At 45.4% G+C, this 19,173-nt stretch overlaps 1 protein-coding gene across 1 annotated transcript in view; it reads right to left on the minus strand.

The window, feature by feature from the left end:
* RYR2 (ryanodine receptor 2) overlaps window positions 1-17,968 on the minus strand; it is a 794,036-nt gene extending 776,068 nt beyond the window's left edge. Inside the window, exon 1 of the mRNA XM_077998277.1 lies at window positions 17,581-17,968. Within this exon, the coding sequence (XP_077854403.1) occupies window positions 17,581-17,628 (48 nt within the window). The 5' untranslated portion in view covers window positions 17,629-17,968. The remainder of the gene's footprint in view (window positions 1-17,580) is intronic.
* Window positions 17,969-19,173: the final 1,205 nt, after the last annotated feature.

The raw sequence follows: 19,173 nt of genomic DNA on the forward strand, positions 1-19,173 counted from the left end.
CCAGCATGCCCAGTGCTGCCAGCACTTTGCTGAACATGCAGAGGCTCCCACAGCTTGAAGGTCAAAGGTTCTACCTTGCCACATGCCAGAATAAATATATGAGAGCTTTCAGCCAGCATTTAATCTTCCTTGTTAATATCCCTTGAATAAAACAGAAATATGTAGGCTGGATATAGAGAAATGTAGAGCTGATTTGACACAGACTTTGAAGGAAATCTTACCTGGTTGGCCATCAGATTCTAGCCTCAGCACCTTCTGATTTAGGAGTCTTATTAATAACTATGTGGAAACCATTTTAAAATACAAAAGAAGAAGGCTTTAAGTCTATGGCACCCCACAGACACCTGACACACAGGAGGTAGTGAGTATATATATCTTTGCTGAATGAAAGAATATACATATATTGGAATTATGGTTCCACCCAATACATTCATAGTATTATCATGCAGTAAAAATCATCAACCATGGTCAATCCAATATTTATGGCATTCTTCATGAACTGGAACAACCACAAAGCCAATCATGTAGCTAAATAAAAGTGAATGCTTGAAAACTTATTAATGCAATCCCCAAATAAATACATGGCCTTAGTCTCCTATAACTTACAGTAGTTTTTCTTCCTTCCCTCTTATGAAAAACTGTTTTACTCTCAGTATTTCAGTTTATCGCACAGAAGAATCTTATCAAAAACACTTCAGCAATAATTTTTCCCTGCCCACATAAATAGGAGGGATTTATCTAACCTTAAAAATAGACTCCATTTATCCACAATAACAGGGCCCTTCTTGGAAGCCGTACTGCTAAGTTATGCAGAGTTCTCGACTCCTGGTTGTATGAACAACAAGCAAAAGAGGGTGCCATTACTCATTTCCTCTCTTATGCAAAGATTTGCAAGTCCTTCTCCTTGATTTATTTACCAGATTCTGTTTGGGTCAGATTTTAGTCTGCTCCATTATTCATATTAGATGACAACGGCATCATCATTATTAACACTGAGACTCTAAAGTCCATTTCTGTACCCTAGTAAGTCATCTGAGGGATACACAGCCCCCTCTTAACAAAACTGTGGGCTTCAGTTTGCCCATTTAGAAGGAAATGCAGAAATGATCTCTGTGTGACTGCACGAAACTGGTGTCATGTACGGAACTGCTGGTTCCATTCTCTACTGACGCTCAGGTCCTTGTTTTAGGCCTGTCCAGAGCCATGTTTTTGTTGGTTGTAACGTATTCCAGGTTTCCTGTTCTGCTAGACATGCGAAATTCTATAAAAAAAATTTCTGCAGAAAATGTCCTAGGCAGGACCAAAACTAGAAAATGTTCAATGAGCAGCAGATATTGCAGTTTTTATCACTCTACAATAAAAACTGTGAGGCGCTATCTCCCACCTTCTAATCGGTGCCTGATTGCGACCAACCACCTCCTCTCCCCTTCTCCAGACCAGCATCTCTAAGCACCTTAACCAGGTAAGATGGTGAAGTCTCCAGGGAGGAAGGAAGAGGCCTGTAGATCCTTTGGTTCAACCTCTACCTTCCTTCAATTCTCAAATCCTATTTTACAATATTTACACAAGAGTGGTTTCATTTTCTAAGAAGGGAGAAAACTAGGTATGTGTGGCTTGGTGAGTTTGGGTCTAGGCCCATTCTTAACTTTATTCTGGCATGTGGCAAGGTAGAACCTTTGACCTTCAAACTGTGGGAGCCTCTGCATGTTCAGCAAAGTGCTGGCAGCACTGGGCATGCTGGGCAAGACCAAGGAGAAGGATGATGAATGCTTTGCCCAGCACTGGTTGAAGAAAGTTCTTAAAAAGTTAGAGAATTTAGCACTTGGATTGACATCCAACATATACTTACATAAATATATACACTCTATATACATATGCATTTAGGCAAGGTAAAATGTACTGTATCCACATTGACAGGGCCAGAAGGTGACATACTTTTATGTTAATCATGTATTTCATGCATAGTAAGCATGGCTATTTTTGAGCAGATCCTACAAATACCATCATCTCAAAGGAAGATTCCTTTTTTTTTTTTTTTTTTTTGAGACATGGTCTCACTCTCTCACCTAGGCGGGAGTGCAGTGGCGCAATCACAGCTCACTGCGCCTCTTGGGTTCAGGTGATCCTTTGACCTCAGCCCCCCCAGTAGCTGGGACTACAGGCACACACCACCACACCTGGGTAATTTTTGTATTTTTCTCAGAAGCAGGGTTTTGCCAGGTTGGCCAGGCTGGTTTCGAACTTCTCGGCTCAAGCAATCCGCCCCGCCTCAGCTCCCAAAGTGCTGGGATTACAGGTGTGAGCCACCACACCCAGCCTCAAAGGAAGAGTCCTTTTAAGAAAATGTTATAGGCACTCATTCCGAGCACTAAAGAGATGCAGATACATGCTCCGTTGTTAAGTGTAGACATTTGTTGAAAGCTTTTACTTTTAAATCAACAGTGTCAAGTATGGAACAAATGTGGAATTTACACATGTAAATACTATATAGATTTACTGTTTAGATTTTTTTTGAAAGACAGTGCTTTGCAAGCGCCAAATTATATGTACAGCATAGTGCCAATTACACAAAAATGTGGAGGAAAAAATCTCTCACAATATAAATTGCTAATTTTCTGAAAAATTACTGGATTTTTTAGCCAGATCCTATCATAGTAGGAGAGCTGAGGGCAGTCACTACCAGCAGAATCATTCTGTTTCCTAAGATATTTCAACATTTTCCCCTGACCTGAGCTTTCAGAAAATCCCTCCAATATATTCCAAGGCTGACCATTTGCTTAATAGTATGTATAATTACCTATATAAGCCCTACAGTCTTTTTGACTGTGAGAAAAAAAAAAAAAAAAAAACCGCCAGCAATATCAGCTTCTCCCACTTGTCTTAATGAGACATGCTTGCTTCAAGCCTAGCTGGATTATTTCATCACCAAAGCCCTGCAGCATGCAAACAAAACACGCCCAGCTTTAAACCAACAAAGCTTTATAGAGCTCTAATTTTAATTATCAAAAGGTCCCTAGCAGAAAATGAAATGATGCAAAGCTAAACCAAAGTCAAATGAAAATAGTATGTGTTCTCGAATTAAGGACAGCAGTAAGTAATTAGGTATCCGCAAAGAGAGGCATCAGCTTAGGCGTGTGCCCAACAATGGTGAGGTGTGTTGGTGGGGCTGGGGGGCATCTCTATCCCATCTTGTGCTTATGAACTTGCGACATCAATCAGCCCTCCTCTACAACCTTAGATTATGGTCTCTTTCATGAGAAAAGAAAAGGATCCCTAACTTTTACCCTTCCTTCCCTTTCAAGCTTCCGCCTCCTCTTTCTTCCTCTTCAGCACACGGGGTTCAAAGATCGTCTATATCGTCTGCGTCCGTCTGCGTCTATTTACTGCTGCTCTGTCGCTTCTGGGTCTCCGGCAATCAGGAGTCTACTTTCAACCTCCTCCCAGAGAGTCCCATAATGATCACATCAAAAGTCTCCTCAGGGCCAGATGCGGTGGCTCACGCCTGTAATCCCAGCACTTGGGGAGGCTGAGGCGGGTGGATCACGAAGTCAGGAGATCAAGACTATCCTGGCTAACACGGTGATACTCCATCTCTACTAAAAATACAAAAAATTAGCCGGGCGTGGTGACACGCACCTGTAGTCCCAGCTACTCGGGAGGCTGAGGCAGGAGAATCGCTTGAACCCGGGAGGCGAAGGTTGCAGTGAGCCGAGATCACACCACTGCACTCCAGCCTGGGCGACACAACGAGATTCCATCTCAAAAAAAAAAAAAAGTTTCTTCTGTCGCCTTCCTCGGAGCCTCTGTTGTGGACTCCTCTACATGCTCCTCCCAAATCATCTCGTCCATTTTTTGTGATTTCTCGATCACACCAGTGGCCTCCAGTCTGCCTCATCGGGTCCCTCCTCTCTCCAAAACACTAAATCCACACTTCTAGCTTTGTGCCTTGAATCTGACTCCTACTGCTGCCATAATGACGTATCACAGACTGGGTGGCTTAGGTAACAGAAATGTATTATCTCCCAGTTCTGAAGGCCTGGAGTCCGAGATGAAGGGGTCGGCAGGGCTGGCTCCTTCCAAGGGCAGGAGGGGGAATCTGTTCCATGCCTCTCTCAGCCCTAGTGCTCCTTGGCTCACAGGTGCAGTGCTCCAGTCCCCACAGGTGCAGTGCTCCAGTCCCCATAGGTGTGTTCCCTGTGTGTCTTCACACCATCTTCCCTCTGTGTGGACCTGCATCCTAATCCCTTCTTGTTAGGAGGGTACTAGTCATATAGGACCAGGGCCCACCTTAATGGCCTCGCTTTCACTTGATTCCTTCTGTAAAGATCCTGTTTCCCAGTAAGGTCACATTCTAAGGTCCTGGGAATTAGGAATGTCAACATACCTTTTTAGGGGGCTATAATTCAGTCCATAACATATCTCAAAATAAATACATCCAAACTAAATCCCACTGCCTTCCCCTGAAACCTCGCCTTCCTCCTGATTTCCAAATGACCAACACCATCTGAGGCCCAGCTTTGTCTTTTTCCTCTCCTTGTATCTAATCAGTTACCAACCCCATAAACCCTTCCTCCACTGTGTCCTAAAGCTCCCCGCTCCTTTCTATTCCCACAGCTACCACCCAAATTTAGGCCCGAATTACCTTGCACCAGCTCTGTGGTGACTGTCTCCTAATAGGCTTCTCAGCTCCAGTCCCGCTCTGATCTCTCTATATCCCAATTTATCTTATAAATTGCTGCCCCATTAATCTTTCTAATGGACAGCTCTGACCCATTTTTCTCCCTTGAAGGAGAAAAAAGAATAACTTCCAGGGTCCCTTTTACCTTATGAATTAAGAACAAATCCCTGACCCTGGTCTCAGGGCTCCCCAGTCCCCCCCCAGGATGACACAGCAGTACTCGCACATCATCTCTCTCCCAAACGTGTCACTGTGCTTCCCGCCTTTGCATCAGGGTCCCAGAAAGGAAGGAGATGGCACTCTCAACGGTTTAATTGAAGGCAGGTGAATGAGGGATCATTTACCGAGGCGTGGGCTGGGAGCGTGACAGGATCCGACAGAGGTGGGACTTCTAGGGACCAGCAACAGTGGGAAACTATCCCCAGCCCTCGATCTGAGCCAACAAGGAGAGGAAACAGTGTTCCCAGCACCATCTAGGGTAGGAGCCTCCTGAACATAGAACAGGGCAGAGAAGACTGGAAAGTGGCCCTGGAGATGGGGAAACAGAAGAAACAACATGTGGCCCCCACCCACCTTCCTTTCATCTGTCCTGTCTTCCTGCCCTCCCCACCCAAATTCAGCAAGATCCCACACATTCTTATTTTAGGAGGCATAGTAGTGATGTTGAAGGTAATTTTTTTTAAAGTAAAACTACGACTCAAACAAAGACAAAATGAACACATCCAAGATTTTATTTAATTTCTTCATTAAAGAACCAATGTGGTATCACAGCAGGTTCAAAGGAGGCTCCAAAGGACATACAACGATATGAGCCCATCAGGAAGGCTGAGATGAATTTGCTTGATAAGAATAAACCTGCTCAGTAGCTACAACTGCATTCTAGTAGCCACGATTTGCATTTTCTATAGTCAAGAATCAACAGTTCAGGAATCATTACTATCCGTTTTCCACAATTTAACAGAGTAGTAAGATAGCTCCCAAATGAAAAGCACAGATAACCTAAATGGACAAATGTGACAGGACAGCCACAAATCATTCCTTATAATCCAATTTACAGTCTTTTACTATTTTTCCTGACAGATGGAGGCAGGGGAGGGGGGAAAGGGGGAGGGAGAGGGGAGGGGAGGAAGGGAGGGAGGGAGGGAAAGAGAAGGAAGGGAGGAAAGGAGGGAAGAAGGGAAGAAGGGAAGAAGGAAGGGAGGGAGGGAGGGAGGGAGGGAGGGAGGGAGGGGAGAGAAGGAAGGGCTTTGGCATCTGAAAACCCTGGACTCTCCAGCAACATCACTTACTCATCAATTGCCCTTGAACAAGTCATTTCACCTCTCTGCAACTCAGTTTCCTGACCTGTATTAGTGCAGTTAACCACTTTATAGACTAAATGGATTGTTCCAGGAATCAAATGAATTGCAGCTATCCTGTCTGAGCGGAATAATGGGGGCCAATATACGTGTCCTTTCATGTTCCTTCACTTAAAGTCATGGGGTTAGACCCTGATCCCTGAAGTTCCTTTTCAGTCTGAGAACTCTGTAACTGAAAATGCTGCCTCCTCCACCAAGCCTTAGATAATGGTACTCCTGGGACACAGATCCCTCCCTCCTCAACATCCTTTCCTCTCATGGTTTTCTGACTCTTATGTCCACTGTGTAGTAGACTATTTGCTTTTTCCTTATCCTCATCCCACCCATAAAGACAGAATAAGCTATTTAAAGGCAGGACAAGCTTGGATATGAGTCCCAGCACCCAGCAAGAAGCATGGCATGTAGCAGGCAGTCCGAGAGCATTTCAGAATGAAGAAGAAGAAGAGACCAGGCGTTGGCGCAGGAAGAGGTGAAATCACAATTCTCTCTTGTCCTCCCCGAGTTTCCACATCCTCTTTGGTGTGAGTAGGACTGACTCAAGTCGGGCTGACTTTGCAGGCTTCACTGTGTAATGCAATTCTTCATGACGGGAGCAGGACGTTTAGACTTAATAACGACACCCCCGTCTTCAGGAGATGATGGCCCCTTCCCTGTCACAAAGGGAATGGCAGTGAAGCGGAAGTCTTTAAGCTTCTCTGACAGCCATCAATCAAAAACATTTCATCTCAGCTTTTCATTTGTCTGGGACTCAAGACAAAATGTTCTCCTGACATTTCGCTGAACCTACAAGCCAGGACGTGTAAGTTGATCATGACTCCCAACTGTGGGCACTGGCCTTGGAAACATCATGACAGACATGTCCAAGACCAAAGGGGACTAAAGGGATAGGCAAAAAAATAAGAAGAGAGGGGCCAGGCGCAGTGGTTCACACCTGTAATCCCAGCACTTTGGGAGGCCGAAGCAGGTGGATCACGAGGTCAAGAGATCGAGACCATCCTGGCTAACATGGTGAAACCCCATCTCTACTAAAAATACAAAAATTAGCCGGGTGTGGTGGTGGGCGCCTGTTGTCCCAGCTACTCAGGAGGATTAAACAGGAGAATCACTTGAATCCGGGAGGCGGAGGTTGCAGTGAGCCGAGATTGCACCACTGCACTCCAGCCTGGCGACAGAGTGAGACTCCATCTAAAAAAAATAAATAAAAATTAAAAAATAAGAAGAGAGGAAAAGGGCATCAGGGATTGGATCCTGTGTATGCAGTGTGTGTGTGTGTGTGTGTGTGTGTGTGTGTTTCTCTTAACATTTTTCAAGTGCCTTAGTCATCCTTCAATATGTTGTTCTTCCCTAAAAGGAGGGGGAAAAAAAAAAAAAAAAAAGCCCTGTTCTTCCCTACAGGCTCATAAGTGTGACATGCCCCTGAAGTACAGTTCTGGAAAATATTGTCCTTAAAAAAACAAGCACTTTGAAACATATTTTCATCCCTTAGCCCACTCCCCCAAATGTCAACTGTTTCAAAAATAAAATGAATCAAAATTTCCCAAAACGCTACAAAAGAGATTTTGGAGCACTTTTAGAGATCAAGGTGGCATTTCATTGAAAATTTAATTCCTGCCTGACATGTGGTTCTATATTCTGGATTCTGCCTTTCATGTTATTTTCATATTTTATAACAAAATAGAATCTCTGCTTTTACCACCATTTACTTCACCATTGACCATTTACTCCGTGAGTTTTGGAGCCCAATATCACGATCACATCCATCATCTCTTCACCTTTTGGACCCTCTGAATTTTACACAGGACACAATCCCCACAGGACCATAAGCTTACTGTTCCCAGGTTGATGCACATAAGGTTCCACTGTTTGAGCATCTCACCTCTACAGGAGCTATGGCTTCCACCTTCATGGTTTCTCTTAGGTACCCGGTAGAATGCTACAGACAAAGAGAGATCCCATTCACACACACTGCATTAAGGTACCCTAGTAAACTGCACACAATTACCCTATTCTGTATTTATTATGTAAAATACTATCTCATGCAATCAGTTCAACACAATTCCACAAACATTAAACACAGGGCCTGTGATGTGGCAGACAGCCCGCAAGGCTCTGGTAGTGTAAGAAATTCACATTTGATATTATAAAGTAATTTCCTGAAGGTAGAAGCAGGGCACCAAGTTTCCCTCTTGTTTTAAAATATGTCTCTCTCCAGCAGAAAGGGCCCCTGTGCGGTAAGATTAAGTGAGAGTTCCAGAGCCAGCCGGCCCAGGTCTGAAACTCCAGCTCCGCTGCCTGTCTCTGCGAACGCTGGGCTCACTTCATTCACTTCCTTGCAGCTACCTCTGAGGGATTTTCTAAGGATTTCACGAGAAAATACACAGGCAATGCTTAGAACAGACCTGCCAGGCAATCACATATCAATGTGCCTACAAGAAATAAAGGTGCCAACAGCAGTACGTAGGCCATGGCATTAAAGAGCTCTGAGCTCCTGACCAGAAATGGTTACTCCTCAGGCTAACACTGTATTTAAGATCAGAGGAACTTCTCTCAGCCTGTGGGACTATTCAAATGTGCCTTAAGAACGCCGCATTCAACCTCCAAAAGACATGTGGACACCATTGTTCCTGAATGCTGAGATGGTACAGGTTTGTTGCTGGTCCTGCCACTATCAAAATAGCATCTCTCACAAGTAACTCACTCATGAGCCCCAAGAAGAGAAGAGGAGAGGAGAAAGGAGGGGAGGGGAGGGGAGGGGAGGGAAAGGGGACGGGAGGGGGCAGAGAAAGGGAAAGGGAGGAAAGGGAAAAGGAGGGAAGGGGGAGGGGAGGGGAGGGGTGGGAAAGGGAAAGGGAAAGGGAAAGGGAAAGGGAAAGGGAAAGGGAAAGGGAAAGGAACCATAAAAATAAAAACCCCAAAGCACTGGAAGAAGGAACAGAGACCAACAGACAATTCACTGCTACCCATGAACTAATTTAACTGAATTCTACGCCACAGTCAAAATTGGTGAAAAGAAATATGGTATAATATCTTTCATTCATTTGCGCACGTGTGTGTGTATGTGAGACCAAACTTTCCTCATGTAAGTTTCTTTGATTATGAAATAAATATAAACTCCAGCAAAATCTAAAAGAATTTAAATCATAATCCCTTTTACTTTGAAAAGCAGAAACCTGCTGTGGAAAAGAAGAAAATACAACTTCTAACAGCTATCAACTCATTGTGCTGTTCAGCTTCATTTTAACAATACCCCAACTGACTCAAGACTAAGGATATCATTTTTCCTGTAAGTTTTCTTGTTCTTTTCTTGATCTTCTCAAAATGTATCATTTCAGTTTATATCTTTGGTTATGCATTAAATATGAGTGAAATTCATGGGTTCCCATGTACATTATGAATCAGATTCTAAACTCAGGAGGAAAGAGAAACAACGAAAATTTCATTAGAAGCGGAACAAATGTGCAAAAACTCTTTCAAAATACCAAAAATGTTAAAGGAAAAAAAGCGCTTGCCATAGTAGAAAAATAAATTGGCTACATTGAATTGTTGCTTCCTCCACGGTGATGAGACGTATGGGCCTGTGCCTCTCACTCAGTGACCACATGAGGGTTTCCTCCACACACTAAGAGCCACATGTCCCAGGGAGCAAATGTGTCCTCGTTCCCGCCTCAACCATTCCCAGACTCAGGAGGGCCCTGCCAGCCTCTGAGCTCCTAAACACTTTCTCCCGTTCCACTCATTTTCTTCTGCATCTATCTTGGCTCCACAGCTAGATTTCAAGTTTTCTTCTAGTAAATTGGCAGATACTAATCATCGGTTGGTGGGTGGTCAGTACCTACACCCAGCCATCCAGGGGAGCTCTCCCTGGGTTCACGTGTCAGTGGCTGTGCTCTCTCTGTCCCCCACTCTGCAGGAGGAGCTCTGCTTGGGTAATGAGCATGAAAGCAATTATGTGTAGGTCCTCTGAACATTCCGTCACTAACAGCAAAGCCTTGGACTTCCATTTCATTGCAGCAACACCGCTATAGAACTTTTGCAACAGAAACCAGGAAATCCACCTTCCACTTGGGCTTTGAGGGCTGACTGTAACATTTCGGGAAACCCCAGAAACATGGGCCACGTCTTCACCAGCCAGGCAGAAGGTAATTACAGAAGCCAGAGAAGTTCTTCACGGCTGGGACAATAGAGAGGACTTGCACACAAGCTCACTAGAAGTTTAGTTACTAAATGGATCCGAACCCATTTAGTTCTACCAGTCCCTAAGAGTGCTACTGGCATGAGAGAATTCTTCTCCTAGCTCCTTCTAAACGCCTGTCTGCAACCTTCTCTTATTGTTAACGTCTCCTCTTCCCTGAAAGAAAACCACCCATCATCAAGAATCCTGGCATGACGCTTGTTGTCAGCTTTCAGGGCCTGTGATCTATCAGGATGAGGATTTCCAGGGACCTCAGGATCATTCAAAGCATTTCTTTCCAGTCCCAGGTGAGGTGTTTTATGCTCATGCTGCAGAATGGTTTGAGTCTGCTTGACACTAAGACTATGAACATGACAATGGGAATGACCCCAGAGAGTCCCTCTGAGAATCACCCTCCCCATTTTACCTTTCTCAACAAATCACAACCATTTGTTGGCGGGGTCCTCATCCCAGTGTTCTTCCCGTGATTAATAAAGGGGAAAGTAAGGAGATGAAACTGATCCACTGGATACTCTAACAGTGCCCCTGGAAGTCACCTCACCCCCTGACAGCTGCTCATTTGAAATATAGATTCTGACTCTAAACCAGTCTTTCTTTTGGGCAGCTCCAATCACTCAGACTCAATTAACCCTTAATTTATTCTCTTACTCTCCTTTGTTCACTTGCTCCAGTGACTATAACTTCCCTCTCTCTAATTGCCTTCTCCAGGTGTCCCCTCCCACTGGACCTGGGAACCACTGCGGCCTCCCAAAGCAGCAATCATCACCTGGACTTTCTCACCCTACACACCTCCTCTGTCCTCATCTCAGAATTTCACCCACCAACCCTCCTACTCTTCTGCTTCTAGAAGAGATCTTACCTCCATTCTCCCGCCCCCACTATCTTTTCCTACTTTCTTCATAGCAGATTCCTTCTTTCTGCATTTGGACGCATTCAAGTGATGTTCACATTAAACTGGTGGGGAGGAGGATCCTTTCTCTTGTCCCGATCTTCACTTGCCACAAGATTTCTCTTAAGTCTGTCCTTGTAGCTAACAGCGCGCCAAGCATCACGGGAAACCGATGCCCAACATGGTCCCAACTCTCCCACAGAGCATTAGGGTCAAAGCATTCTCTGACCATTGCTTGAGTTTCCCAATCAGTTCCATACATTTTATTAATTATTAGTGATAAATGGTCAGAGAGAGGTAAAATCAGAATTGGTTGGAGTGATCCAAGAAATCTCCGTGTAGGATGAAAAGCGTAAGCAACGTATCTAGGGGCGGATCATAAAAGGTCAAGAGCCAAGTAGAGAAATTAGACAGGATGTGCAAGGATGTCAGCTGAGGCTTGGAGATGGACACAAGGGTTTCAGGAGGACTAAAATGGCAGGAGGATTCTAGGCGGGTTGCTGATTTGTTGCGGGAGGAAGGATGATGAAGGTTGAAATGAGTACTGGGATCAGAACAAGAAGCTAATGGAGTATGAAAGACATCGAAATCTGACTTGGATTGCAAAGTGAAACACGATGGGCTATGATGACAAATTAGATGCCGAAGAGAAGAAAGAGAACTAGACAAATACATTGAGGCCCTCCCATGAGCCAGGCACTGTTGTTCTAAGTCCATAAAGCTAGGTACTGGGAGATTCAGGCCTCAGACTCAGATCTTCTGAAGGTTAGGATCACACTGGAGCCAGAGCCACAAACGGCAGTGCCACCGATCAGCAGAGACGCTAGGAAGGAACGTCGCTTAGGGAACCGACAGGCAATGATCTCAAGCTGGTGTTTCCGGGGTCCGAGAAGCAGGAGGGAAGTCTAAACAGAGGTTTGAAATGAAGGCCCAGGGCTGTCGAATCTGCAGTGGGTTTCTCCTACAACAAAAGAGTCACTTTGGGAACATTCCTTTCATCTCTCTGGCTCTCAGAGCTGGATGAAGTCATTGTTAAGTCTTTTCAAACTCTGTTATTCAAGAGATCCCAGATTTTGTGACATAGATAAGCTCATGAAGGCAGAAGAGACAGAACAGGAAATAGGACAGAATCTTTTGGGATAACCACACACTTGGCGTAAAAGGAATGAAACGCACCTGGAAAAAGCATGATCAGAAATGTAAAAAATTACCCAGAAGGTACCATGTCCCCAAAGTCAAAAGAGTAGCTTCAAAAAGGAAAGTCAAGGTAGTAGAGTTTGAGAAGGAATCTAAGGGACTAGGGACAGAGGGACATTTAGACTTGGCAAGGAGGGAGTTACTGGCAACATCCAGGAAAGTGAATTTAAGAAGGAAGAGAAGCTAGATAATTACATGGAGAGGGGTACAAGCAGTGGGAGAAGACCACTTTTGGAGGAGGGGAGCAACCAAATAAGGTATCGGGGTCAAAGACAGACATTTTAAGATGGGAGAAATTAACAGGCTTCAAGATGAACCTGAAGGAGTAAGTGGATAGGGAGGCAAAAAAAAAAAAAGGATGGAAAGGATGGATTCCCATCTTGGCTTCCAGGACCAAGATTTAGGCCATGCGAGGGACTGTAACATTAGAAAAGAGAAATGAAACCTCCTTTTCACTAGCTGGAAGGACAAGAGGACAGATTTGGAGAGGGAACTCTATGAAGGTCAAGTTAAGGATAAAATGGAAAAGTGGGTTTAAAACTACTCTATAAAGAATGATGTGCTGGTAAACCTCCTTTCTGGAAATTCCTCATAGATTTTCATATACTCCGCATTACTAAATGCCACTAACTTGGAGTGTGACACTGGGCCAAGTCACTTGGCTCTCTGAGCTTTTGTTTCTTTATCTGCAACATCAGAGAGGCATGGGGTGACAGGGTAATGTTTTCTAAAGGCCTCTTCCTACCCTAATGTTTTGGAGTTTATTTATGCATTTTTCCCTTCTGATTGTTCCATGCCATCCTCTATATCTTTTCTTTGCATTTACAGCTGCAAACCACTGCTCTACTTATTTTGAATACTTCCTTAACACATTATGCATACAGACGGTGTTCAACAAATGTTTTCTGAATTAATCTAATTCCCACAATGTCAGAGTTTCAGGACAAATGTGTGCTTCATCACCTCTCCCTCTCTCCCAAAAGCTATCTAAAGAAGCACAGTCACCCAGTGCTGCTGGAGTCCTTTCTTGGATAATTCAGCCGTGATAACAACACTTATCTGAAGCCAAAGCACAAATACAATTGAATGTCAAATAAATCAGTGCCCTAAGTGTTTTAGATCTTGCCCTTCCTGCCAATGTGTACATGCTAATTTCTAAGTTAAAATAAAATAAGTCTGATGATGTAAGCCTGTGTGGGCTTTGCATCAGTTCCTTGGGAAAATACCATAGTGCATATCTATCTAAAGCTCCTTGTAGCTTCATTATGAAGGGAGCAAAAAGTGCAGATTTCCACTGTTCACTCCATCTTTTCATTTGTACTCTGTGACATTCCTACAACTGAGAAAACTGACTTGGTATCCTTTTGCTATAAACCTAAAACATACTTGAACAGTAGATACAGAAGCCTTTCTCTCCTGGAAAGAACACTATTAGCCTAAGATTTGAATTTTAGTTGTCGTTCTGCACTGCTGAGTACTGACTTCATACCATTAACCTTCCTGGACCTCTACAAACTAGGGCTAAATATTCCCATCAAACCTCCTATGCAGTGTTGTACACCGGCATCTATACTGCATAATTATCACTATTCATCGATGAGTATATTTAAAGATGATTCTTGTCATTGTGGAACAAGAGGTATGAACACTGAGAAGAAATCTAATGAAATACTTCATTCTGCAAAGGAAGACAAGAGGAAGACCGTAAGTATTCCTATCAGGATCATTTTTACAGCCAGGACTAAACTTTAAGTCTCAATCTATGGGTAAATACAAAACTACATGACACAGTACACCCCAAGGGTAACTCAACTGTGCTTACACAAATGAAAGAAAGACAAAATACTCAAAAAAAAAAAAAACACCTTGACCAAGGTCATTTTATACCATGGTTTTCTTAAAGTCAGAGGAATATCTTCTATAACATTCTGTATGATTGCTTGAAAAAAAAAAAGAGGACCATAACTAAAAAGATGCATGTTTTTAAATAACCAAATGACAGTTTGTTGTTACATTGGTAAGTTAATAAAATCTTTAGAATAAAATAAAACAAAACATACATTCCAAATCATGGATATGTTTGGATATGACAGTGAACGAGTCCATTACGAGCTGACAGCTTATTTTATGATAGGATTCTTCTCTCATAAGTGTACCAGCATATCCAGAGTTTACACAAACATATTTTCAATCTCTCTCAAAGATAAACGGACCCAAGTGGGCAGGTTTCCAGCAGATGGGGGAGCCACTGAATCAAAGATGATCATTCATCCACATAACTATTTGGAATGTGAGCCAACAAGCAGCAGCAAATGGAATAGAGATGCCAGAGAGACGGGTACAAGTGAACCAGTGACAAAACCTCTTTGCAAATGAGGAATTAATTTACAGCAGCATACATAACTCACAGACACAGCCCATTAAAGATTTCACCTCTACTTCCCTTAACAGTGATCTCAGACTCTTCTAAAAAAAAAAAAAGAAAGAAAAGAAAAGAAAAGCAAAAAAGCTTTCTGTGGACAGTGGTCAAAAAGATGCCTCAATGTGCGGGGGTGCTGAATACAAACCCAATAGACAGTGATCTGCTCAAGATAATTCAGATGTTCTAATCAGAACACATGAAATGTCCAGTCAAATTCACAATTACAGTGTCTTAATGACTGTTTTTCTTTTGCTATGCAAAACAGCTTCATCCATCACTATCAAGAAGTCTTCCATCTATAACTGTTTTACCAAGATGTAGATTCCCAATACTCCTTGGACTATTTGCTTTAAAAAAAGAAAAAGAAGAAGAAATAACTCATATTGACAAGCTTGCACATGACAGAGAAATAAATGCCCTCAGAAAAAAAAAAAAGAAATGACTTTAATGTAGGAGCCATACCACAGTCTCCCCATTATTAACCCCATCAACATCTCTGAACCACCAACATTCTCAGGTTAAGAGGGAAAAAAAGGGAGGACGGGGAAGGGAAGGATGTAGGGTATAGATGGAGAAGCCGGTAAAGCATTTGATAATTTCCATATGAAAATTGGAAAATCGTGAGGAAAGGCATGTTTTCCTTTTAGATGTTAATGCAATACCAAAAAAACAAAAAATCCCCCCTGCTCCACTGTGCCACCTCCTTCAAGGTCATTTATCATCAGCACAACCACCTACGGATGTTTTATTAAAAAGAAAAATCCCAGCCTGGGACTGCCAGATCCCTACCCAGGACCCACTTATCAAAGGTGTTGCTCTAGCTGACAGGCAGCTGCTGAGTGGCACAGAGTTAACATCACTTTATATGTGCAGAACCCCATCAGCCAGCACGTTCCCTCGGTGCCCATTAAGCATTCTGATAACACCACCTCCATGAGCTCGGCTTAACAGTTAAGCCCGCAGGAAGCCCTTGAGTGCATGAAGCCTACCAAAATTTCCCAGCTAATTTTAACCCCATACAGTTTGATACAAATTGATCGAAAAATTATGCAGCAACTATATTTGTCCACCTGAATAAAGAGTCCTTAGTTTTCAGAAAAATCTAATAGGGTTTAAATTACTTTAAAAAAAAAAAAAAAAAACCTTATAAACCATTTTCTATGAAAAAGACAACTGTATTACCAGCAGGCTTAATATACACCGTGACCAAGGTATTAGTGAAGAGGCTCTTCCAAGCCCGGTCTTGGGCCAACACTACTTCAAAAAGCATATGCAATGGTGCATAACATGCAGCTATTCGGTTGGATTACTATTAGGTTGCCATCTGATGCGGATCCTGGATTTTTTTCCTTCCCAAAGCTTTCTCCCAGTCCGTTTAATGCACAAATGACTGCCTTCCCCGACTCCAAAAAAAAAAAAAAAAAAGAGGAGGAAGAAGAGCAAAAGAGAAAAGACAGTCGTTTACAACGTTCCTGTGCAAATTCGCTGTTTTCATATGTTTAGTACCCAAATACATCAAGACTATTTTCACACCTGAAAGTTAATTTTCCAAAATTCCACCATCTCTACGAGTTTCTGTGATTATAGGTAACTGTAACTGGGAATTGTGTGTGTGTGTGTGTGTGTGTGTGTTTGTTTTGTTTTGTTTTGTTTTTTGTACTGCTGAGGAAAGAAGTACCATCAGAAGCTGCAGTTCTAGGTTGGGGAAGTCTGGGGAATCCTGCAAGGGAACATCCTTCAGGAAGGAGGACAGAAGTGGAAAAGGAACGACTGAAAGGATGCTAACTAGGTTATTCTTAGGAGGAAGTTAGGGCATTTTCTCTTCTGGAGAGGCTCTCCAGTCCCAGCTTGGAGGCGAGCAATGCCTCAGCCTGGGAAGTATCTGCAGTGTTTGAACAAATCAGAGAAAGGAAGGAGCAGTGCCAAGAGGTACTTAAGAAGAAAGAACGGTATTAGTGTGGAGCCAAGCTTTCCCTGCCTGCCACCCAGTGTGGGGCAGCCACCCTGCCCTTACACTTACACACACACACACAGTTTGCTGCACTTGGCATGCAATAAGCCAGCATTTAGAGAACGACACGTTCACGATGTTCTCCCCGCCACCACCACCCGCGCGCGCACACACACACACTCGCTCCCCATGCCTTCCGCGCTTTGCAAGCGGTCACAGCACCACCAGGGATGGCACCAGCCCCGGGAACCGCGGGGACCACGGAGGCGACTCCTCCTCCGCTTTCGCAGCACCTTCACTTGGGGGGAACCTCCGGGCAGCGTCCTGCACCATCACCCCCGCCCCCGGCCAGCTGCGCTGCACGCTACACGGAGTAAGCGAACCGACGTCTTCGCTCCGTGACAACGCGCGGGTCCAGCCCGAAAGCCCAAGAAACCCCCCGGCGGCGGTACTCCCAGAAACGACCCGAGTCCCCGCCGCTCCCCGTGCCCCCACGGGCCACCCTGCTCTGCACCCTGCCCCCGGCCGCCCGGGAGGTCCCAGCCCTGCCACCAGGCAGGCCGGACTGGCCGTCCCCTCCTTCCCCGGATCCCGCAGCTCCGAGGCTCCTGTCCCCGTTGCCCCGGGTCCGAGCCCGGGCGCCTCCCGCCGGCTCGCCGCGCTCCATCCTCTAGCTTTCCACACGCGCGCACAGACACGCGCCCTTGCCTTCCCGCGCCCCAACACGCACACCTGCACACACTTTGGTGATGCCCGCTCCTCCCGCATCCGCAGGGGGCACCCCTCGCCCCGCCCTCGAGTCCCCGCTGCCCGCTGTCACTCTGCCCGGACCCCGCTAGTGGATGCCCTGGCGCCCCCTTCCCCTGGGAGCACAAGCGACGCACGGCGCTTACAGTTCGCAGGAACTGGATCTCGTCTTCGCCCTCGCCCCCATCGGCCATGGTTCCGCGCCTCCTGGCCGGGGCCGGCTCCCGAGCCCCGCGGAGCCCGGCGGCGGCGGCGGCGGCGGCCCCTGGCGCTGCCGGCTGCTTCTGCTGTCGGGAGCCGGGGGCGGGAGGGGGCCGCGCTGCCGAGTGCCGAGCGCCCGGCTGTCCCCGCCTGCAGAGCGGAGGAGGAGGCGCAGACGCTTGGGCGGGGGTGGTCGAGGCGCTGGGCCTCCCCGCGCCGCACTGTGCGGGAGGAGGGCGGCCCGGGCCCGGAGGACGCGGTGAAGCAGCCCCGCAGCCCAGCCGCGCTCGCTGCCTGCAGCCGGCGGTCCGCTCGGTCCCGGCTCCTCCGAGCGAGTGCGCCGAGCCAGCTGAGCCGGGGTTAGTGCTGCGGTGGGGGTGGGGTGTGGGGGCGGGCGGGGAGGAGCTCGCCGGCTCCCCGCTGCTGCAGGTAATCCGCAGCCCGCTCCTCCGGGCCGCCAAACCCGAGGCCCAGCGCCACTTACTGGCTGCGCTGGGTATTGGGGCCGCAGGGCAGCCGGCGAGCGCACAGCCTGCTACTTGCGCCCCGCTGGGGTCCCTGGGCTCATTCCCCTGCCCCTTCCCAGGTTAAAAGCTCCGGCACTACGCCTCTTCCTCCTGGACTACGCTAGAGCGCTGACTACCACAGCACTTCGGATCGCACGGAATGATATCTTTCACCTGGGCGCACGGGGTGGCTAATCTCCTAGTAGCGATTACCCAACACCTGGTATTTTAAACGTGGATTACCTCTATTCATGATCAACATGGGAATTCTTCAATATCTAGTTTTAGTGTACCATGCTTTTCGCAGATAATCGATGCAAAGTGCACGGTTTTGGTGCACAGAACGTTAACATTCAACAAATATATAGTGAGCGCCTATGCCAGACAATGTCGTACAAGACAGACCCAGGAGTTTATGGTCTATATTCGAAGTGCAAGCCTTAATTCAACAAGGAATTGCGGTAAAGTATGGGATAATATCTGTAAGTCTGAACCACTGGATGGGTCGAAAGTCAGACTATGCTACCCATTATCCTTGCTGAGAGACGAAATTCAGGCATTCCACCGCAGGTAGCAATATCCTGCCCTCGCAATCCTCCATGCAATAGTCTACCAAATGCCTACTTAACTACTTAAACGGCTATGACTAAGAAAATACAGAGTCTGAGACGATTTGCAGAAGAAAGCATTTGTCTCTCGTTCCTAGTCCACAGTGCCTTCATTTATCATACTTAAGTATGTGCAAAGTAAAGTTTTCAAATGTCAGTACTACAGAGATGCAGACATTGTAAAACAAGGATTTTTGCGTCCATTTACCTACGTCTCACATTCTGTGGCATCTATCTCATTATTAAAATCGACCAGTGAGTTCTATGCAGTTTGTATTTTATTTTTAGCATTGGGTTAGGTTTTGTAAATTTCCAGGAGAATGACAATATATGTATAAATACTCTCTCCGTGGTGGAACTAGTAATGTTCTGCCCTATCTTATGGAAGTATACTAGTCACCTTACCTAAAAACTTGACCTATCC

Source organism: Macaca mulatta, chromosome 1, assembly GCF_049350105.2.
Source record: "Macaca mulatta isolate MMU2019108-1 chromosome 1, T2T-MMU8v2.0, whole genome shotgun sequence".
NCBI lineage: Eukaryota > Metazoa > Chordata > Mammalia > Primates > Cercopithecidae > Macaca > Macaca mulatta.